The 24,795-nt window shown below is 41.4% G+C and overlaps 1 protein-coding gene across 2 annotated transcripts in view; it reads left to right on the plus strand.

The window, feature by feature from the left end:
* LOC117946102 (vacuolar protein sorting-associated protein 13B-like) overlaps positions 1-24,795 on the plus strand; it is a 335,261-nt gene that overhangs the window by 156,971 nt on the left and 153,495 nt on the right. For both annotated transcript variants that reach the window (XM_034873955.1, XM_034873954.1), the window contains exons 23-25: positions 17,282-17,516; positions 18,843-19,060; positions 23,460-23,663. In XM_034873955.1, the coding sequence (XP_034729846.1) occupies positions 17,282-17,516; positions 18,843-19,060; positions 23,460-23,663 (657 nt within the window). The remainder of the gene's footprint in view (positions 1-17,281; positions 17,517-18,842; positions 19,061-23,459; positions 23,664-24,795) is intronic.

Consider the following 24,795-nt stretch of genomic DNA (forward strand, 5'->3'; position numbering starts at 1 on the left):
ATCTTCTTCAGATACCATATACCCCTCTCCTTGTTTTCCTCTTTCTCTCTGAGGTGCTGAGGTTTAGCTTAGCCCAGCCCATCTTAGCTCTTTCTGTGGTTGTGGCCATATGGCTTCCAGGGACCTCTGTTAGCTGTTAGCTTAGTAGCCTGTTTTACATACAGATGCATACGTAGCGTCTCATGTCACTGTGTGGTGGGCTTATGGTCTGGTTGACTGGCTGGCTTGCTGAATCTCCCTGTCTCTGTGTTTAAGTGTCTAACTGGATAGTTAAGTGCTCCCATTGTGTGGATGCTTGCTGCATCTTGCCTGGCCAGTTAGCAGAGCCCACATCACAACCAGCCCCATCTGAAATACATCAGGAAGTGCTGACAACTCTTTGACAGGGCTTCTCTTGATGCAGGAACAGAACGTCATGGTGTATGCACATGTGTGTGTCTACGCACACAGTACTCATGTGGTTCAGTACTTTACTGATTGGGGAAATATGGACATCTTTGTGTCGGTAATCTGTTAGTTTCACTTATGACCACATTAACCCAGTATATTATTTTGGCATTTTTGTTACTAAAATATCCTGGTTTTTGGTTGGCCACTGTAAAGATTACAACTACGTTTTAATACTACACTTATATGTTGTCATATTCTCATGATGAGCAATCTGATCAGATTGCCTGGCTTACTTAAATACCCCACAGATCACTGCAGCATGGACATATTTTTTGACTGTCGGTTTTCTCTGTCAGCACACAGTCAGATTAACTGATAGTTATAGTTACATGATGATGTCAACAGACGTCATCATTTCACAGATCACTCCAGGGATCATAACTTCACAGGATTCTGTTTTCATACCTCTTTTTAGCAGTGTGTTGTATATGCAGGCAGGTCATCACAGGCGCACAGACGTTTTCTCTTAGCAGGTTTATTTATGGCAGCAGGGATACTCTATTTAAGGGAATTCAAAGAGCAGGTAAACTAAATCAATCTTCAATAGGAATATGACTTATAATCATTGCTCTTTGTGCATGTAAACAATAACCAATGAGGCAGAAGTCCAACAACCATTCTTAATTCATCTTAATTTGTATTGCTTGGACCACACAAACCGATGTCAGTCAAACATGAAAGAGGGCATGACGCATGTGACTTGAAATAAAGCTTCAGAGCCCAGGTTCCATGTCAGCCCATTGAGCTGTTTACAGTACTTCCACAAAAGTTAACTCAACCCTCTAATAGTTTGTTGAGCCCGTCATTGCCTCCACTTCTCTCTGTCCCCTTCGGCTGTGCGACTGGGACCACACCACATACTGCAGCAGTAATTAGGAAACAGTCTGTCCTGTTGACATGGGAGTGGAGGCGGACCAAACCGAACGGCCGACAGCTGGTACCCCAGGCCTTGGATATCCCCAAACTTAAACCACTCCATTTATTTTAGTGTGGTGTAAACACAATACCTAATGGCTCACACTTCTGCTGCACATGTGCCCAATTTGGCATGCAGGGCTTTCTCTCTTTTTGTTCTTATTTTTACAGAAGAGAGAGGAACAAGACGGAAAGAATGAAGGTGGCGGAATGAGATTGGGTTACAAAAAAGAAAAAGTTACAAAAGTATTTATCATACTACAACTGCTAAGACCACTTAAGGCTGTTTAAACAGAATAGGGAAACATGATACCTGGTGATTGCGTAAATTGTTTTAAAATTTCTCATAGTCCTGGTCTCAGATGCGTCGCTGTGACATTCTTTCCTTCCAATTCACAACAAAAGGAAAAAAGTTAAAGGTCTGCGCAGATGCTAGAGCATGGTCCCATTTAAATAGAAGTAGGTAAGAAAATAGTGATAATGCAGATGGAAAAGCTGCAGTACATGAGGTTTGCATTTTCAACTTTTGTCTTTTGTCATTTATTCCACCAGTGTCAGCAGTTCACAAAAAGCATAGAAGGGAATACAACATGTTCTTTATTTTCGGTTCAGTGTCATACACTTTAAGGTCTAATGCACGTTGCTGCATCATCCTTTATCTTACCTCAAGAAACAGCATGACCTCAACAAACTGTGCTTGCAATTCTGTCCCACTGCACTGTGCATTTCATTACAGTGTGACTCCATACTTGAGTAAAGCTTATGTTATGTCTTGGACACATATCCTACTCAAAGTCTAAAACCAGAATAGCAGTTGGAAAAAAAGCAGAACATGCACTGTTTCTATTTGTAACTTTCTCTTCTTAAATCATTCTTTACAGCATGCTTGTCTTTTTCAATGACAGACATAGTTAGCATTGATTCCTGGTGATGGCCCGTCATGCGTGGTTAGGGCAGAGATTATTATCTGAATCCATGAGTGTCATGCTCTATCTGTAGCCGAGTGCTTAAACCAAGCCCCAGAAAGGATTCTGAGCCATGGTTCCTCTATGACTTCAAATCCAGTAAATTCCTATCTATCTCAGTTTGTAACACCCTCTTCTCCTGTTACCCCAGGGGGAACGATAGGCGAAATTCACCCTGCAATGAAAATTGCTGAAAAAGTATTCGTAATCCATTCAAAGCTATCAGAGAACCTCCTATAATCTTCTTAAGGAACTGTCGATGATAAAGACAGACAGGCAGCTAATGTCAAAAACAGACAATCTGGCTGGCCCAAAGAGAAATCGTTCAGTTTGCTCATATAGCTAAATGAATCACTATCACTTTTTAAACAACTGGTAAACAGCTTAAACAGTAGTTGATTAGTGTAGATGCTTCTCCGGAAAGATGAAATGAGAGAAAGGAAGAATTTGGATTGGGAAGAAAAGTACATTTATTAAGAGTTAAAGAGCAAATTTCTTTGTTACACCCAAGTGCCAACTTCCGCATCTGAGAAGTGAAGCCAATGTGGAAGTGCCTTAAACCTGCATTCTGCCTCATTTCCAGCACAGGGGGCTACTTCACTGAAAGATCAGATTCTATAGAAGTCTATGGGCAAAGGACTCTACTTCTGCTTTTATTTATTACCTCCATAAACAAGTTTATGGCCCTTAATCGCTAGTTTTAAGTAGTTTCTTCTTCTATTTTCATCTTAAACTCTTGACCCTCCTTTTTACTTCATCAAAGTTAGCTTTGGTCACCTAGAAATGTCTTGTTCGGTGATCTGCCAACCGTACATGCTGACGAAGAGCACCAGCACCTTGAGGTCCATGTTTACCTGACAATAAAACTCTGTTGGATGACTCGTGTCAGAAGGGTTGGAAATCAGCTACTTTCCCTCTTTAAGCGTTTAGCCTAGCGCAGCATCATTGAAACAATACTGTCATTGTCCCCATCTTTGCCCTCCAGTCCAAATATGGTCACTTCTGACTCCAAAATACCAACATAGCATCAGCCAAAAAAAGCAAACTCCCGGCTTCAAAACGTTAGTCTACAAACCAAAGGGTGATGTCAGCAATGCTGTGTCCATTGTCTTTGGTCACACCATTGCAACCGGCATGGTCAGGTCAAAGACGCACACCATCAGAACTGAGCCCATCAGGCCCAAGATGGTGGACCCCATGACATTTATAGCCCAGATCATCCTGGTTGCACACACGAGGGAAAGAGTGTGTGCATGTTTTTTTTCCCTGTAGAGGCAACTAACTATCTTGGTCATGCGAGGCTCCAATTTGTGTAGGTGGTGTTATTTCAGTAATCACTTCACATTAGGGCCGAAGGGCAGTGCTGCAATTGTCACCCTAGCCAGAGTGGTCAGGCACACCTTCAAATGGCCACCTGGCCTCAGTCTTGGAGTTGTAACCCTCTGCTTTACTTCCTTCTCTTGCTCCAACTCAGTGTTTCTCCTTGCGTACACTTCATCTCCTGACCTTTGCCTTCCATGTTCTTACCTCTGGATGTCCTTCTCTATGCCCTTCTCGGTTTCTCTCCAGCTTATTTCCTGCCTACCCCTCTCCCCCACTGTTCCCAGTCCCATTCTCCCCAGGGACACCCATAGTCTCTCTGGGTCCTGATAATAATTGCCAGTGATTGGGAGGGGGATTCTATTTCAGGAATTTTGCAATAATTCCTTCTATTTAACACGTGAATGTGTTCAGCACTGGCAAAGGAGTACGTTGCTACCAAAACTGAAATGGGATCCGGTGAAACAGAGAGGCCGTTGCCATGGAAAAATGAAGTAACACTGCTCCCTGCAGCTGCCATGCATTAATGAGTAGGATAGTTTTTGAGAGAGAAAAGGAGGCGTAAAAGCGAGGGGTAGAAAAGGTAAAGTGACGGAAGGGAGACGGAGGTGAGGAAGAGGGAGAAAAAATGGGCAGAAGGTGAGTTTTAAAGCACGCGGAAAGTGAGTGAGAGATAGAAAGGAGGATCATGTGTACTGTATGTTTGTTGTGGCTCAGATTGAGCTGGCCAGATGGTTTCCATGAACAGGATCTGACCCCCAGCTAGAGTGCCTTGTGCAGGCACATTACTTCATCCTCTGCCCCCCTTCCTCCATCCTATCATCCCTCCACTCAACACCTCTCCCTCCTTGTCTGTCAGATCCCACAATTTCCAAATGCTTTGCAATTACAACTTGTATTTTGTTCCACTTAAAACACCGTGTTTATATGTACATGTGGTAATCAGTTCTCAACTTTTCAGACTCAACAATTATTTTAAACCCTGGGGGTCACTATCTCATCCAAATCATAAGTGGTTTTCTTTTGCTAAATATCGCAATTTCAGCGGGTAAGTGCATAGATTATGCAACTTCAGCGGGTAAATGCATAGATTACGTCATGGTAACCTCAAGCCCAAGCACAGGGCCGTAAAACACCCAGATTGGAATTGTTGGGTTAAAGACAGCTTAATCAGGACAATTTAGTTGCAAATTAGAATAAATAGAATGTCATAAAAAAACTTAATTAATCACTATTGCACTATTTAATACTATTTTTTCACTTTAACACTGGGAGTTAATCACCCTCTGAGTAAAATCCATACTTTTACTGTCTTTAACAAGAAAAAAATGACAATATTGCACCCTTTGAGCTCTTATAAATCAATGTGTGCTAGCATACCTTGTTGTATGTTGTCAAACAGACATCTTTTTCATTGAGGCTGAAACTGAATTGAATTATCTATGTTCTGTGTCGGTGGCACAATAGATAATGGCTGTGGTGTTTTTGTTTAGGAGCACAGAGAAATTAAAAGGCTTTTTATTCTAGTTTGCCGTCTAGGGCTGCCCCCACTTTTTAATGCTTTTTCATGCTGAATGATGTATTTCCAAAACACTTATGAGCACATCCATGGGAAACTCAAGATTTACAGTAATAGAAAGCTTTGTACTGATTGGCTGTAGTGCCAACAAAGAGAAGGGTTAACGCTGAGTGCAGTGCACAGTATGTCTCTCCCATCATTGAGTCTCTGCAAATATCTCACAGAGAGGGAATTTGAGAGCAAATTGGAAGGAAGGAAGGGGAGCAGGAAGAACAGAGAGTGATACAGCAAAGGTACTGAGGGAATATGAAGTAGAGAGTGAGAGAAAAGGTGTACATTCTATCCTGATTACACACTCATGGTCTCTGGTATCACCTGAGCTAAATCAAGACCCCACAATGTAACAGTAGATGTGTCATTAGCTGTTTACTGTGTGTGTGTGTGTGTGTGTGTGTGTGTGTGTGTGTCCGTCCCCGTCTAGAATCCCGTTCCATCATCCGCTGCTGTGTCAATACACTGATGACCTCACAGCCAGCATAGACACACACACACATATTTGACCCTCTCACCGGGCTGCACTGGAAAAGTGCTTACCAGGATTTTCTTGTGTCTGTAACCTCTTGAACCTAAGAGATCTAGAGACTTGGAACAGATTTTCATTAGGTTAAAAACTCACAGCAGCTAGAATTTCAAGGGATGTTTTAAAAAAGTGTCAGGAAAAAATGATGAAAAAGGATGGTGTTTTTCACCCTGATCTTCTGAATGTGTTTTGGAAAGCTTGTTTATTGGGGAAGCTAGTTAAATTGTTGGGGCATTCATCCACCCTTTAGCTTGGGTCAAAGGAGGAAGCCATGCCAAAACACTGGTCAAGTCAGATCAGCTGAGGTCCAGAACAGCTCAGTTTGGCCTACGTGATTTCGGTCACACCGCATACATCAATATTGGTGAACATTTGCCAGAGTTAGCCAATAAAAGCTGTTTTCATCTGCACACCATTATCATTTGATCCAACTTGGCCTAGTATTACATACTGCACAACATAATCACAGCCACCTTCACTCACTTCAGCTGGCCCAGAGCAAGATTGTCTGGCCGCACCACTACTGTAGATCAACCTAGCCAAGTCTCCTCATACATCTGACCAAAGCACAGGCCAACCTGCTTGCCATTATTCCTTTGGTTGTGAGCACTTTTATCAAACTCTAGCACAGTCTATTTCCTGACCTTTAGCCCAATCCATTTCACCCCATTCTCCATTAACAGTCAGTCTCTAAACTAGGCCACCCGATCCTAATTGTCCTTGGCCTTGCTCATCCAAGACCTCAGTTATCACAGAGTACTCCCAGTCATGGCCACCCATACCCAGTGCATCTTTAACACCATTTTGGCATGGCCACCCCTTAGACCCCGTCTGTAGTTGGGGGCGGAGGTGTGATTGTTTGAGATTGGGGGTGGGAGCAGGCAAGGCAGGCCAGGCCGGCCACACTCCTAAGGCCACTGTTGGATCAATAAACGCAGCGATCAAAGTCGCAATTAACCCACCGCGCTAACACAAACAGCCGGGCCAGCAGAAACAAACAAAGCCTTCATGTCACCTAAAGCGTTTATTTTTGCAGATTTCCACCTCGGCCAGCGAGACCTCCAGAGCTTGTCAGCTTCTGTAAGCAGTGTTCGAAGAGAGGAATGCAGGGCCACAGGGATGGCTGGCTGCCTGGCTGTGCTGCTGTGCCAGGCCGCGAGCTTATTGCTTGTGGTGGCATGTGGGTGAGACCGGGCCTATCTGTTGTCAGGAGGCATCACGCTTAGATGCCTTTCTCATAGACATTAGTTGGGAAAGCTACTCTCTGAGGTTGCAGGAAAAACTTAATTTGTGTACATCCATGCACCACAACACACATCTGCACAGTGTCATCTTCAGATACACACATTAATCATGCTGATATACAGGGAGGTACTATTTACAGTATTTTTACACTATTTACACTATTTCTCTCACATCTCCAAATGTCTTTTTGGACAGACCTGAAAATACATGAGGACATGCAGAAGAACGGGAAGCAGAAGGTTAACAGTGGGTGGGTTATCCAGAGAGACGGGGGGGGGGGGGGGGGGGGGGGGGGGGGGGGGGGGGGGGTTTGCTCTCTGGACCTTCTGTTCATCTGACCAGCCACTTAGGAAACACAGTGTCCCGTCTGGTGCAGGCACAGGAAGATTACATTTGGAGAGGTATCAGGTTTTCAAAAACAAAGGGATGTGTTTTCCGTTTGCTGCTGATCTGTCCACTGCGATTTTTCTGCTCCAGAGTTGCAAATGTTTTCACCCGGGATGCTGGGAGGGTGTTTCTAATTTCCTCTCCTCTATCTCTGGGTGATTTCCTGTGGGTCGTGGCTTGCTTTGTGTGTGTGTGTTGAAAAACTCTGCAGCAGAGAAAACGAGGGGAAAATGTGTCAGTACGTACGTGCTTGAATGTGGACGTTTTTTTGTGTTTTTGCTTCACGTTGTGTGGTGGCTCCACAGAGAGGTGATCTTGGTCTACAGGGTTTGCTCTGTGCTGAGGTCTGTACACAGTCAGGGCCTCAAAGTTTCTCCTCCCTGCAGTGATATGAAAACAATAGGTCTATCAGCGGATCTGACCACAGCACCACAGGACAAATGTCAGATGTGTACTTCTCTGCCTGGCCCCAAGATAGATGACCATGACAGAGATTGTATTTAACGCTGTCAGAATTATGTAGCCACACGTGTCCTGCTGAAAATATTTTTTCAGGAAGAGTAGGCACAGAGCATTATATCTTTGTCAAATAAGAGTTCAGGGGCTCAGGATAGGTTCGTAAAAAGAGATAACTCTTATAAATATTTGTTGTTTAGTAAACAGCACTTTACACAAGAGAAGGGCAGTTCACACGCACAAGCTCACACTCATTCAGATACGCTGTGAAGCGTACCAATAGAGCACTTCTCTACCATTTTAAGCACTGAGAATAAAGTATTGTGTTGTTTAGTTATAATAGCTAAAATTCCAGTCTTTCTATCTTTCTTGCAAAGTCAGTTCATATCTGAAATCTTGTACTTTTAAGAATGACGATCTGAGAATATTGTACTCTCAGTTGAAGTCGCTCTTCAGAGTAGACGGGCTGTCCTGCATCTAACTCACTCCTTTGTCATTTACTGGTGAGGCACGGCGGATCCTAAGAGCCTCCTGTGGTTATATAGGCCATTTCCACATGGCCTCAGCCTTTTAAAGTCTGAGTGTGTTTGGCCCTCAGCTTCCTCTCTATTAGAACCTGCTCTGCTGGAACCAGATAAACCATCTTCATAAAGACTCAAGGGAGAAATGCTACACAAGACAGATCATGGACTCCTAACACTGCTCGCAAGAGGAGGAAGTAAGGGACGCTTTTTGGGGGTATTAAGACTGAAAGATTTGAAACAGGGTCCACACATGTGGCTGGATTCTGAACAATATCTGATGGAGCGGGGAAGTGATCAGAAATAAAACTGAGCAGAACTTTCCACAAAAAAAGTACCCTATTTAGAACTCTGTGATGTGACGCCAGGCACGGATGAGAAGGAAGAAATAGACAAAGAAAAGCAAAAATGTCTTCAGGCCTCTTACCATTTAATCAAAGTATTTAGGTACCAAATGGTTTATGTTTGAAGTTTGTTTAAGGTTTCAGGCTTTTTTGTTCATCTGTCTCATTTCTAGTAGTATTTATTTACTCCTGACAGCATATGCTGGCTTCCTGATCCAGAATCCAGATTGAATTAGAGCCTGTGTGATTGTAGATCAAAGTGTAAGAAGATCCGTGTTCATTTAGAGGCCTAAGAGGAAGGGATCAAGGCCTAAGTCTCAGGATAAGCAATGGTCACCTACTAAATAACCATGCTGTCACTCAAAAACCACTGGCACTTTCACTATTTGGGTCCGTGGGGCTTTTTACTGGATCCAGTCTGTCCGTGTGCATACTGAGACTTTTGCACTAGTCTATTATTTTATGATCTACAGATTCTCTATTATTTCCAGCTATTCCCCGATGGCTGTGTACTGACATAACTCTCATCTCCAAAATGAGCAAGCTAGAGAACAAAGACGTGTTCTCAACATACCAGGGATGTACTGATGAAAGACAGCAATCAGTAAAATGGATCTCTATAAGCACTTCGTCTCCGTCTCTGATGCTATGCCAAATAGCGGTCCTTGCTACCCTCATATTGAAGTGTAGTTTCTCATCAGTCTAGTTATTGGACGACCTTTGTGGTGATTTTACCAACATAAGAAGAGAAGGAGAAAGGATGTAGCAGCCAGCTTGTTGTACTGGACTTACTCAACACCCAGCAGTAGTACAGAGGGATATAATTATAACTTTAGCAGTGTTGTAACTGAGTTCATTGCTGTTGCAGGTGCCATCCTTCAGAGGAAGTGGTAAGCACAGCACCAAGTCTCTGCAAGGGTATTAAAAAGAGACGGGGGGCTCTCTCAAAGCAGCACTTGTTTGAAGAAAAAGAAGACGGGAGATGTTAATTCAGGTGTTTTGGCTTGAGGCCATGGGGTTTATGTTTTATTTGTTTTAACTTTTTCGTCCAAATGGGCTTTTTCTCGTTATAACTGCAGTTGCAAGGGGTAATACGTTGTGTGTGTGTGTTCAGTGACTGTATGTGAACATGCAAGCACACATATGATACGTGTGTGTATGCGCTTTTGTAAATGTGTGTGTCATTTGAGCATATTTTCACAGTTAAAGCCTGGCACGTGCAGCCTCATACGGAGTCGATTGGCTACGATATTATTTTTTTTAACAGAGATTTCCTGGTCAAAATTGCAAAGTGTTTCCGCTGTTTTTGAAGTATATTAATAGAGGGTGCTGCAAGTGATACACCGTGCCCTGAACACACACACAGATACACACTCACATTGTCCCTCAGTGTTTTTTCCTAATCTGTCATTAGAGGCAGTGGGTAACTGAACTGCGGTCCCAGGCCACTGACGGTTAACTCCATTTGTTATTTTTAAGATTTAGTTTCACTTTGACAGGACATGATGTCATTGGACAAAAGGAATGAAGAATTGTGACTCTTTGACTTCTCTTTTCCCCAATGAACCTTCTATAATGACTGTATGAAAACACCTGCCATTCTTAAACTTCTAACAGTAGGCTTCAACTTGTTTTGGGTCTTTGTGATAAGTCCTCTTAATGTGGTTGAGCTCCAGATACCTCTCTCATAATCATAAAATGAATGTTTAATACCCAAGATTGTTTAAACATAGGTCACACATAGACGCTTACTAGCTCTGCACAACCCTGTGCTGTATTTATTATTTGTTGTACCGAAGTCATTTCCAGAGGCCGTTTATCTGTCATTTTTTGCTGCAGTTTTATTCCACATTACCCTGAACCCCTCAGAGGGTAACATTGTGTAATAGATATTCCACACTGCAATTATACTTCTGGCTTTCAAATATTATTTGTGCCCATTCCTATTTTTAAATTCATTTAAGAATTTTCCTTTTGCTGCTCTTGGAAAAGCTGCCTTTCCATGGGCCTCCCCGGACAGCACATACATTTTTACCATCTTATTATGGGTAAAAATTAAATATAGTATGCCAAGCCTCGTGAGTGGTTTGTAAGTTCAGTAACATGTTGCCCTTTGTCTCCCAAGCATGTGATGGAACAAACTGAGTTTTGGCTCAACCTGCCATACCTGGCAGTTTCCTGTTCTGTCACAGGACAGTGTGCATGCTTTCTCTCTTTCATGTGCGCACACACACACACACACACACACACCTGGCATGCCCATCAGCACGCAGTAGGGGGACATTGTCACACAGCCTAACTGCTTCCAGTGCTGTGTTTATAGGCCTGTTACAGAGCTGTTAAACACAATTGTGTGCAATAGCAAACATGACCCCACACAACCTCAACTGAACTTTTACACCTGAAGTTGTGACATGAAACACACACATACTCACACATTCTACTTTGACCTGCTAGTACAGAGAACCTTTCTTTTTCTTTTTTGCTGTGTATGCAGCACTGCCCCCACCAGCTCTTCTCTCAACCCTTCTCTAGGGTTTCCTTTTCTCCCCTTGCTCCGGTCATAATATCTCAGACTTTCCAACCTGAATCAATTCATGGTAATGATGAGAGACCTGGACACAGCCAGGCCTAAGCAGTGAGAGGGACATAAGGATGGAAGAGTAGGGTGATGCTGGGATTAAGGGATATTGGTCAGGGAGAAGACCTGTCAGTGGTTTGGGCAGTGGTCAAAGCAGTGAAGCATGTGGTACATTCTCTCTCTCTGTGTGTGTGTGTGTGTGTGTGTGTGTGTGTGTGTGTGTGTGTGTGTGTGTGTGTGTGTGTGTGTGTGTGTGTGTGTGTGTGTGTGTGTGTGTGTGTGTGTGTGTGTGTGTGTGTGTGTGTGTGTGTGTGTGTGTGTGTGTGTGTGTGTGTGTGTGTGTGTGTGTGTGTGTGTGTGTGTGTGTTCATAATGAGACCACAGAGAGGGAGCCTTGGAGTGGCCTGTGAGGCTAACCAGGATGACCTGAGAGAAAAGGGTGGAGTATTGCCAGTCCATTCGTTAGAAGGCTAGGCATTTAGAGTTTTTTTTCAATATCCTTGACTCTTATTTTGAGTATATTTCAGCATAAATTGTTTGGCATGAACGTTTAATATACTGACTTTAAATGCCCAGTGGTTGCTGTGACTGAGAAAGCAGAGGGTTTACATGGCATCATTTCAGTGAATATGAATTAATTTGGGTGGAAGTCATATTGAACATTCCTGTTTTCTCTTGCAGTGTTCACAGAGAGCCGTTTTCATTGCCCTTGCACAATAAAAAACATTATAACCAAAGAAAATTAGTTCTATACACCAAGATGAGCTGTTTACTGTCCCTCCGTCTTTCTCACAAAATAATTCTAAACCAGAATTTCTTTTTAGAAAGGATTTCACAACATTGCAAGATCAGGCATTTTTCTCACAAATTATTGAATTCACTTTAAAACAAATCTGGTACATTTATCCCATGATTGTCTATTGCAGTTTGTATTGTTCTCCTGTTCCAAATGCAGATTTAAAATTCCTAAACATTTTGTAGTATTAAAATAACAAATGTAGACCATTGTGCTGCCTTGGCAAAGGCATGCTCTCTCTGAGTGCTTTCTAGTTGTCATTATATTTTGATCATAGTTGTTGATGTTGTACAACTAGAGCCAGTAACCATATTGCCTCCTGGAGTAGGTATGGATTACAATAAGTTTGTTCATGGACTCTGTGGCCCACAGACTTTAGCACAATTTAACCCAGACCCTGGCAAGATATTTGACTAACAGTACATGTACAGCTCATCTGTTTGGTATATAATTATTTCCCTTGTCTTCTAGCAACTGTTTGATTTGAAGTCAGATGTTCGGCAGCGGCTGCAGCCTCAGGTCCTAGTGCATTCCCAGTTCACTATTGTTCTACTCTGGTGACCTCAACTCCCTCACTCGAGAGTAAAGCCGCCACCCGCACCCTCAGATGGTCTCATGCACTGTTGCCATTGTGAATCACAACATGTTTGTTTCTGTGTTTTTTGTGGCTTTTATTAGCTGTCACCAAAGGAGAAGGGGGGCTGACTAAAAATTAGTTTTGTATCACCCAGATTTAGAACTGACAGGCAATTTTCTTTTCCATTACATAGTTAGGCCCTTTGAAGGATTGCGAGCTTTTTTGTCTTTGTGTAAACATCTTGAAACAGCTGTCCCTATGCCCAGAGAATGCCATTCAATTGTTCGACTTTTTCCTCTGTTGTCATCTGTGAGATGCTATCTGATTATTGTTAGTATTTCACTGTGTGATGTGGCAAGTCTGTAGCTACCATACACTTGACATCATCTTTGGTTTTGTGTTGCCATGGGGAACAACACCAAACCATTATAAAGTCTGAAGAAAATATCATTAAGTGGTATTACATTATGTTTTATTGCAACCACTCAGCAATTTTACAGCAGGTGCCCATAGATCCAAGAAAGTCCAAGAAAGATATGCATACTCTTGAGGCACAACCTACCCTTAATACCGATAAAGTCCCTTTTTCTTTTGATAAGCTATTCAAAAATAAATTGGCTGACCTAAAATTTATATTGCACAATAACTCACCCTTTGCGAATAGTTATTAACAAAATATACTTTATATTTAGTTGTGCTAATAAAAATGTTACCATAAAATGAAAGTTCTGGTAAAATTAAGAGTCTTACATCTGTGTCTTCTCAAACACGAACAGACCCCTTTCCGCTAGGATTTTACCAGGGTCAAGTTTCCTCTGTGAGCATTTATTTTAGTGTTTGATATTTTCCTGTGATTGTGTATACAAGTTTTACTCCCAAAGTTTGATATATGCGGACAGATTTAGTCAACCATCAGACACTGCATGGGAACTCAAATAATTTGGTACCTGAAGTTGGTAATTTACAATTGGTCTTTATGGAAGGATAGCTGTACTCTGAAATTACCCATTTGAAACAGTAAATGTTTAATAGGGTTACGCTTTCACGTACACACAGAGGTACAGTATACATTTGTGTGCATACTGTACCTTTTCATACCATTGGATATTGGCTTGGTATTAAGTTTGTCCTAAAATGATTAGTCAGTTAATCAAACTGTCAGTTAACAAAAATACCAAGGAGTCACGTCATCGGCTGGACAGAGTTGGCGGTTTTACGTGTTTTGTGTGCTGAGGGACTTAACTTTAGACGCACAATTAAAATGTAATAAAATGAAAGGCAGTAGCAATATCCACATGTACTTTCATTTAGAACGCAGCTTTTTTGATGATGGGTGATCTTTTACTTTTAGTTTAGACTTGTGGCAGACTGAATGCTCCTCATAAACGTACCAGCACTCTGGGCTTACTAAGAAAGAAAAATGTTGACATTGTATTATTACAGGAGACACATTTGTTGCAGGTGGATACCGACTGTTTAGCCAATAGATTCTATAATACAATTGCATCCTTCTCAGTGAGAACAGAAGCAAAAGGAGTGGCCATTGTTGTCAAATGGAATCTCCCACTTAAAGTGTAGTGTTGTCCTCTTGGTCAGATGATACAGGCAGGATTGTGATTTCCACCAAATTTTTTATGCACCTAATGTTTTTGATGGCAATTTCTATAATAGTCCCACTGATCAAATACTTGAGTTAACAGTTTGTTCTTTTATTGTGCAGATTTCAATGCTGTGTGGGACCCCAATATTGATCGGTTGAATGCAAAGGCCACTGGGGACCAGGGTCAGGCCACAAATGCTCTGAAATCATGAGCCAGCAGCTTGGGGTTTATAGATATTTGGCGTGCAGTTAATCCAACTTGTAAGGATTACTCCTTTTTCTTAGGTAGACAGACTTTTTTTTCCCAGAATAGATTTTCCTTTTGCATCCACTCAATTAATTAATTCAGTTGATAAAGTGGTGTTATTCCCAATGGCTTTGTCTGACCATAAAGGGGTCTTTTGCGCCGCAACACTTAGCCAATATTCTCAACGTGTGGTTTGATGTTTTTTCAATACTTCTTTACTGAAAAATGAATCCTATAACACTCAGTTTATTGCAGTATTCCAGATATTTGCAGAAATTAATGCTGGCTCTGTATTCTGAATTCCTCATCCATAGAACGAGGCAGCGCTATTATTTCCAGGGTAATTAATAAATCCTTTCAGACATTTGATTCCAATCTGTATGAATCTGATTCACTTTGGATAAAACCCACCCTTAGTTGTCAGCTGAGGAATTAGCTGAGATATTAATTACTATTGAAGAACTAAGACTGGCAGTACGGAATTTGCAAAAGGGAAAGTCACCGGGCTTTGATGAAATCGCCCTGAATTTTATGTAACTTTTTGGGAACAACTAGGCTCTTTCTTCTAGACATGATTAACTTAAGAAGGGTGAATTTTCAAGAATGTGAACACAGCCTTGATTTCTCTACTCTTACAAAAAGATAAGGATCTTTTCTAGCTCTGGCTATCAACTTCTGAGTCTGCTTAACGCTGATACAAAAATCTTGGCAAAGCTCATAGCCCATCGTTTGGGGTCCTATGTGTCAAAATTAGTGGACTCCAACCAAACAGAATTCATAAAAACGAGAACATCAGCAAATAATGTTGGACACTGTCTCTGCCGACATCCCCATTGTTGAGCAGTTTAAATATTTAGGCATTGAGGTCTTCCCCTGCTTTAACCAGATTATTAAACATAACTATTCTGTTTCTCTGAAAAGTGTTTTGAAAGATGGCACACTCTTTCCCCATTATTCAATAATATGGCACTCCTCATTGGTGGGAGGCTGATAACAACCACACAAAAGACATTTTTGGTGAGGTTTGACCCTTCTCTGACTTACAAAATGCATTCGGTCTGCCACGTTCCTCTCTTTTCTTTACCTTCAGTAAAGCTCGGCGCTCAATGCATACATTGTTACAATTATTTTTTAGATGGTTTTGAGACAAACTAAGTCATATAATCTTGTTGGGTTCTTGTTAATTAGGTATTTTTTGACATATTAAAAAAAAAAAGTTTAGATAGATGAGGCCCTACAATAAATACATTTTGACTGCCATTATCACTCCCAGGTTTCCCCCACTGTGTCAGCATTGCCCATTTATTGAGTATCAGCTATTACCATTAAAAAAAAATATTTTGATGGTTGAGGAGCAGAGGAAGAAATAATGTGACTGAACCAAGATGTCCAGCAGGATAGCTTTAGCCTCAGGCGGTGAGTTCAAGGTACAGACCAGAGTCACCGTGTTAAACCCAGCGGTTTCCGTGTGTCTGCCTGCTTTACAGCTTAACCCTGCTAAGATCTGCAGCAGACCAGCCAGTGTCAATGGATTTTCTTCCTGCGTGCCGGCTCTTTAAAAGGCCAAAGCCTTACATTATGTGTCAGTGTGCAAAAGTGTTCTGATTTCAAACCCCCCTTTGAAGAGGAATCAAAAGAGGAAGCGGCGTGAGATGAATGTGTAACCATATCTCTCCCTCTTTTTTCTCCTGCTCTCCTTCGCTCCATCTCTCTTTCTCTCCATCTTTTTTCTCAGTTTATTTCCTTCTCGCCCTCCCTTGACAGATCAAAGCTGGGATAACTGGCCTCCATATACAGACTTGTCAGAGGCGTTCCAACATTTGTGTGTGATATTAGCAGAAGGCCGCAAATCTGCACATCATGTAATTTAGTATATATTTCAGTAAAGAAAGTGGGTTTTTGCATTTGTGTTGGTATTCTACACTAAACATATTACAGTTTAACAGAGCTTAACTGCCTCACTTGTCATTAAACTGAGCAGCTCTCTGACTGACACACACACACTGCCAGTATGTGGCAGCACCTGCTGCCTGCCCCCTGGACCCTGTGCTCCTCTCCTTTCTGTTAACTGGTCTTTTAAAACAGTGCAGCCCCCATGTAATGGAAAAAGACACTGCTATTACACTTACTGGCTACTTGCTACTGGTTACTGACCTAATGGCTTGTAAATTTTACTTTTTGGGTGACCAGAGACATGTGTGACGTAATGCAGCTGGAATGGGGTCTCAAACCCTTTAAAACATACTTTAAATGTGATTCAAGTTCAAGATTTAACTGTCAAAAGTTCCTGAAGTTGTAAAAGGTGTTCTGTTTCCTAGATATAGAATTTCACATTGGTTTTAAATGGGCAGTCAAAGTCTTGCATTCTACTTTTCAAACTTTTTTAAAGGCTGAGCCTATTGTCTAAAGCAGGTCAGTTTAATAATAATACAGTAGTGGGCTTATAATATAATAATATATAGCAACGTTTTGTTTATCATTGGCATCAACCAGAACAACATGCATGACTAAATGTGGGATTGACTGTTTCCATTTTTTAAATCAAGGAAGGGTTTATTAAGCATGTTCAGTCTTTTCTAGCAACAGCCAGCGTTGTCCAAACACTCTCTCTGATGTCCTTTCCAATGCAGTCCAAATCAGTAAAATCTCTAATGTTGGCACACAGCAGTGTCCCTGAGCTCACTGAAGGAGGCCGTGGCATGTTAGGGCTAAATGATCATGTGACTGAATTGATTAATTTGACTTCATGTAGCCTTTATTTTTCTCTTACCTCTCCAGTTGGAGCTGCAGTCATGCTGTGTGTTCCTCCCTAACGACAGCCTCCCGTCCCCGAGCACCATCATCTGCAGTGACATTCCCGGCACCGTCCGTAGCTGGTACCACAACCAGGCCTCCATGCCGGGGACTCTGGTAGTCTGCCTGCCACAGATCAATATCCTCAGTACTGGGCACAAGTACATGGAACCGCTGCAGGAGCTCCCCTTTGTGGTGTCCAAGCCCATCTTGGAGGAAGGTAGGTTTTCATACTGTATCTATTGAAAGTCTATTGAAACTTTATTTAGAATTATTGAAATGCTTATTTACTGAAAGGGTGGAGCACACACCCCGATACATAGGGAGAACACAAAATCACCTGATGTTAAAAAAAGATTGATTTGAAAAGTTTAAATGTAAAAGAAAATGTAAAAAACATGTCTTGGAAAATAAATTTGAATGGGTGGGAGAAATCTACTTAACTCATGACACACACATGAATTTGCTTTTATTAATAATTGTAATGAATGCTTTCATAATAGTAATAGGCTACATAATGGGAATTCATCATCATTATGGCCTTTTCAACACTGAGCAAACCTTTGACCCACTACTACTCATTTACCACGACAAAAGACAAACAAACTTAAGTAGAACGACTTTGAGAGATAGATCTGCACATGTGGTGCGCACACCTGGTCCTGTTGACATAAGCAACACTCAGACGGGTGAGCAATGTTTTCTCTTTAGAAGAAGAAAAAAGGGGCCACCCTCATTTTTTTTCTCTCTCATGACATCAGCATTGGGCATACAGTTTTCAAAAACGGAGGAGAAAGAAAAACGACAGCAAAAACAGTGACATCAGCAGCCTTGTCAATGTTGCCGTAAAAATTAACAACCCTTGCTTTCAGTTATTCATTCCTACCCTTTGAAAAAGCTCTTCATCTCTCAGTTTCAATGCTCTGGATCAAAGCGTCCCGCCCACTGTGCATGGGAAATGTGCTCTTCATGGCCCTGTGCTAGTGGACAAGTTCCCATTCTCTGTACTATTGTTCTACTGGGATTGGCAAGCTAACAAACTTAAGCTCTCCCAGTGTGGCATCCTGTCTCCGACCCAAAGATTTAGATTTATCCTAATTTGACTGTGTGTTTTGATGGGATTCTCTTCCTACTTATTGGATGTAGAATGTTGGAGACTACTCTGCGTTAGTGCATCTGTAATGTTTTCCATGAAGCTTTCTCATCCCTTGGTCAGTATTTGGCTTTGATTTTAAAGGTAAGTGAAAATAATAATACAGTTCTCTTAATGTTTTTGATAATGAGTATTGCTGACTTATCCTTTTAATATTTCAATCCATTGCAGCTTTTTGTCCTTTTTCCAAATCTAGTCTGCATTTCTTGTGTCTCACTTTGTCTTCCTCTCAATTTCACAATGACTTGGCTTGTCCTCTGCTCTCCTCTCTCATGACATCTCCCTTATCCTCCCTGAAGTCTTCATCCTCTTTCTCCTACTGTTTCATCCCTTTACTACATTTTTTTTTTTTTTAATGTATTCTTCTTTCTCCCCCCTCATGTCTGCCACCAGGTGATGCCTTCCCGTGGACAGTAAGCCTGAGTCAGTTCAGCGTGTACACATTGCTGGGACAGCAGCAAAGCCTGAGCCTGTTGGAGCCTATGGGCTGTACCTCGACACTGGCAGTCACATCCCATAAGCTGCAGAGCTGTTCTGAAGGAAGACACTCCTTTGTGGTCTGCCTCCATGTTGATCTGCAGCCCGTCCACGTCAAGTGCTCCAACCCTCAGGTCAGTCAGACAGTCTTGAATCTCATGAAGTAGTCATCTGATGTACATGTATATTTATACAAATCATCCCCTTGTAAACTTTCCTGAAATATGAACACACGCACCTTGGCAGGACGATCATTCCTCTGCATGATTCTCTTATATAGATTGACTCCAATAAACAAACTGCCTCATCTTCTTACCTAGTGTAAGAGAATGGAAGCATAAACAAGAGAGTATTGCCTTGTTTGCTTTGGTCAAATATTTTGAGGTCTGAGTGAAGGGGGAGTAGGGGATTGCAAGACTCATCATCATTGTTTTACAGTGTGTTATTATGTTTTAGTGAGCATGATGAATATGGACAGATTGGAAAGGGAACATGTTTGTCTCCTGGTTAGGTCTCTGTGTTTCATTGCGTTGTTACAGCAGTATAATCACATCTACATGTAAAATTACACGTTTTGTTTTTTCGCAATTGAATGAGCTATATTGAATTAGGTTCCTCTATAAACACTTAATTGGGGCGACCTTTTGAGTGGTCATACTGCTAAATGTTTCTGACCACAGTGATGAGCCATGGCGATGTTGAGGGGAATTGGTACCAGAAACAAATGAAAAGCTGTAATCTGGTAGTGGTGAAAATGTTCCCAGGGATGAGGAGAGCTGTTCGTTTATTGAGGGAAAGTTTCTTTTTCTTCTTCTCTGTTCCTGCTCTCAAATGGAGAGAAGCTGGGAAGGCTTTTTGCGATTACATGATGAGTCATTATTAGTTTTTGGGTCCAATGAAAACTTCTCTTGCCTTTTATCGCAGTCCCTCTGCTCTCTCTTCCCATCTGTTCAGCTCCTCGCTCTTTTTTTTTTTTTTTACTCTTCTGTGTGAATTTTTGACTTGAGGGGGTTATTAGCTCATTCTGTACCATTTCAAGTCATGTAGCAGCTTGTTGAGAATGCTGCGAGAGCAGCCCCACCCTCTCCAGAACAAAGGAGACCTCACACTCCTTACTCCTCTTTCTAATTTGCATTTTGATTTGTGGGAATGCATATGGGGATATCAGAGCGCTGTACAGATGCTAAACTATAAGTACCACCAAGATAGTTAGATGGGAACTGTTGGGTTTTTAACCTTAATGCTGGAAGGTTGAGTATCAGCCGCTTAAGGGCTTCTATCAGAGACCACGTGTCACTAGATGGAGTTAAACTCTTGGTTGCATATTACAGGGACTTGGTAGTACATCACAGGCATTTGGTTATACATTACAGGCAGTCACAAGCTGTACATTGTTGCATGTATCAAGCACCCAAAAAATGTTCCATTTACAATATTTAGTACTCATTTTAGACAGAAACAACTTAGGGATAGCTTAATCTGCTATCACAATTGCTAAATATAAAGAGTATCAACTTACATCGTCTGACTCCTGTACAGGCAACTGCTGTAATGAAAAATAAGGCGTTGCGGCAATTTCTTACGTAGTGTAATTAACATAGCCGTAACCAACGTAGCCTACACAGTGTCTGTAGCGTGAGGAATTCACAACAGGAACACTGTGATGGGTGTATGGAACTGGAGGAGTGTTGGTGCTAGAGTTACATCTAGGATTTGTAAATCAAACAATTATTATCACACTCACTTTGAGACACTAAAGTCAACAAATAAAACCAAAGCTTTTGGCCTCTTAACTTCTCCTGGCATCTAAACTACATTTTTGTGACACTAAATCAGATTTTCCATTATACGCAGTGGATTTCTCCATGGTAAAAACAAAGGTATTTTTGGAAACGAGTGAAACTGTCAAGCCTTGGAGTGTTTTCCTCTTTTCCTTTTGTTTCAAACTTTATTTTACACGTTTGCATGTAGCTACAGGTGTCATGGTTTTCATGTTTAAGAGCCGTAAAAGCTTGTGTAGTCAGGGATAGTGACTAGACACAGGAATAAGGCACGTGTTTGAATGGATTTCAGATTCTCAGAAAACATCAGGGGTGCAACTGCAGCTAAGATACATTAAGAAGTGAGATATGTGTCTTTGGAAAGGGTGAGAAAAACATTAGGAGTAAAAAAACGGATAAACAGTAAAATAGTTAAGAATAAGAGAAAAAGGGATCAGGCCATACAGCGACACAGTTGCATGCTCACACATAATGCATGCATAGAAATGACGTCGCAAGCACTGGACAATCAGCTTTCATGCATGATTCCAACATATAACCGCTTCTTAATTTTAACGCAAATGTGCGTTTGTCTCTACATTTTTGTGTCTATGTGAAGGATTCATGTTTGTGTCAGATGGATGGGGTTAGTAGCTGCACTTTTACCATATCAGGACCACCTTGAAATCAGCAGACACACACACACCTCACCATTGTTTCCTTTGACCTTTTGAGTCATAACCATACAGCATTTTCATTCAGAACACATGCACACACACACACACATCTGTACACATGTACACCCTCAGCTACTACACGTACCCAACAATATGTCACTTTTGTGAAGTTTCTATAAACTAGGCTTAGATAAAGGAACACGAACACTCACCATCTGCATGCTCTCCCGTCTTTCATCTGTGTGTTTTTATGAATGACTGTGGAAGCCTCTGTTCAGTCTCCAGTTTGTACTACTGCAGCCTAGCAGACCTCCTGATCTGCAGATGACAGGTCTTTGGAGAACCCAGCCCTCCAAATGTTCTGCTCACTTCTCCAACTCATGAAATGTGGCACATGTATTTTGTGTGTGTGTGTGTGTGTGTGTGTGTGTGTGTGTGTGTGTGTTTGTGATATTAGGAAAAGAAGGCTAGAGTGTTTTAAGAATGGTGAGGACAAAATGTAATAAGAAGATAAATTACGAGAGTGCGGTTGAGAGGAATACTAAAAATCTCAATCATGAAAGTAGGAACCAAACCCCAGACTCTGCTAAAACAGAGGTCATGTAACACCGCCTCAGTGTACTCACCCCTTCTAGTCGGCATTCTGTACTTCCTCCACACCTGCTGCTGAGTGCAGTAGGCCTCATTGTGCTTGGTTAGACTTCCAGGCCCGAGACTCTCAGAGAAGGGCGCTTGGAGCCGTACCGCTCCTGATGGCAGTGCAGTTTGGTTTGGGTATGGCAGACAGCTGTTGGCCCTGTCCCTGGACGGCTGCTGGATCGGCGTTAGCAGCTCTTCCTGGACATGTTTGAAATGGCCCAGCTGTAATGTATTGTGCTGCTTTTTCATTTGATCTATGCTTATTTATGGAAGGCCTCCCTGTAATGTGTGTGTTAACAGGCGTGCACGTGTGTGTGAGTGAGCAATTGCAAGTAAAAATGTGTTTGGAGTAGAGAGAGCTAGTGTGTGTGTCTGTGTAATTGTGTCTGTGCACCTTTACGTTTGAGGGACCCTCAGTGGTGGGGGCTGGGGGGTTAGTTGGCTGCAGAAGCGAAGCATTTGAAATCCAGAAATTAGCTCACCGTGAAAGACCGTCGCTTTTCTCCCTTTCTTTCCTTCTCTCTCTCCTCTAAAGAACACTGAGTGAATGCATGGATAACTGAAAGCATCACATCACATTCCCCAGCCTTCCCCTCATGTTTTCCACTCTTGTTTTTGGCTTTGTTGTTGTTTAATGCTAAGGCCTCTTTTCATGTGAACACATGATGAATAGTTGAGAACACTTGAAGCTGAGCCTTCAGTTTTTCCAAACCGTGGTGAGTTTTTTGGGGGAAATTGATGACACAGCTTAACTTTCCTCTGTGGGTGTTTCTTTGAGAGTTTTGTTGTTATGGATAACAAATTTGTACATTGAAGCATGTGTAAGAGCATACTGGACCTTGCAAATAATCACCCATCAGATAGAAACATGAGCACATTTTACTTTCTGAATGACAAGTACAAAGTCTAAAAGTGTGTTAAGTTGGAGAGTAAAAGAAATGGAAATGGATAGTGGTCCATTGCTGGCTAATATTTCCTCCCTCTCTCTTTCCCTCTCACTCAACTTTAACTAGGTTTAGTGTCACATAACTACAAGCTGCCAAGCCAAATCATTGTAATGGACTCAGAAGTAAAAACTACATGAGAACTCCCTAGTGCAGCTGTTTGAGTCAGACCTTGGCAAAAATACATTTAAATCTTGTTTCAAATATTAAGACCACTTGTGGTGTGTTAGGTTTATCTTTTAAGGCACTCAGTTGGCACGGTAGACCTCGTGTATTGAAAGTGTATACAGCTGTGTTGCACATAAAGCAGCATCTGAGTGTATATTGGGAAAGAGCTTTCTACATGATCATGTTCTCATAAGAAAGGAATAGATTGATTGACATAAAAATCCTTCATTATAGTATTTCCTTACATTAGACTACATTAGATTTCAATGCATCCCAATGAATGTCTAGCATGACAACTTAAAGTTCTCTATTTTTCTTCTCTTCTCTGCTTCTGTCACTCTCCAGGTTCAGCTAGTGTATGAGCTCCTCCTCAGCTGGAGCTCTACATGGGCTCGTCTCCAGAGGCATGGCATCCTGCGTCAGACCTCTAGCATCCCAGAACCCCCTGCTGGTGCTGCTCCATCATCCCCAGTACGCAGCAGTGCTGGCACTGCCCTACCAGACACCAGCACCTGCAGCCCATCTGCAGATTTTGGCTCACCCACTGAGGTTTGTTTTATCACCCAGCTACACATTCAAATTTGTAAGTTAAGTGTTTTTATGAAACTTTTATGAATTGCAAGATTCATGAATCTACACATTTAAGTTGCTTTATTCACATGGGCAAGCTTCTCATGATCAGAAAAAGAACCAGCTGACTTTTTTTAAATCTTGCAGTTAAATGGTTTACTATTTCATTAATTCATTCATCCAGTTGTGTAGTTATTTACTTTTTCCCTATGTGCTTACTGTTGATATTGCAGCAACAGTAAGTTGCAGTAATTCTACCATATTATACACTACAACACAGTATCAACCACTTTTAAACGTTTTTGTCATTAAGTCCGTGTTTTTCTGGCATCACTCCTTGTATGTGGTGCTACTTGATTAGTAAGAGGCCTAATGACTACACCCTGCCAATGCCTGACCATGGGTCCTTCTTTTCAATCAAAGATGCTATGAGTCATGTAAAAACACATTCTATAAAAAGTATTTTTCTGTATACATAATTCTGCTGCTGATTTTGGATTTTAAAAATAAACACACAAAAAAACACAAACATATATTTTTTATTGTTATGAGTCGTTGACTCACACATGGAATTTGTCTAAAAGAAATCTGTTTGTTTGGGAAGGATTGTCAAAGTTGGAAAATTGTCATCAGTGCTTGTGTTTCCAATATTATTTTTTCTTACCCAGATACAGATACTCCAGATAGGCTGGGAGCTCTGTTTGATTTGTGTAAGCTGGGTCCTTGATTGAGTATAAACCTGCATCTTAATTTATGGAAAACAATAACCTGTATTTACATTTTTCGTTCAGATAAAATATCAAACCCAGAGAAAAAAGTGTAGCAGTGTGTGCAGGCATGTGCAAGGCCAATGAAAACAGATTTTGACAAAATCAGATTTTTTAGTTTAAGTTTTTTAAACATTTTTTAATTTAACAAATGTTGAGTGTTATTTTTATTTTCATCTCTAGACAATGCTTTTCCTTGGCTTTGACGATTTGACAGGAGTTTTTTTCACTTGTCTAGTACAGTAGCAGCAACCTTGCCTAGCTGGGGGTCCATAATGTTGATTCCTTAGCCACCAGGGCCTTATGTGACATATGTGTATATTTGTGTAAAGGAGGAATATAAG

This window comes from Etheostoma cragini, chromosome 6 (genome assembly GCF_013103735.1).
Source record: "Etheostoma cragini isolate CJK2018 chromosome 6, CSU_Ecrag_1.0, whole genome shotgun sequence".
Classification (NCBI taxonomy): domain Eukaryota; kingdom Metazoa; phylum Chordata; class Actinopteri; order Perciformes; family Percidae; genus Etheostoma; species Etheostoma cragini.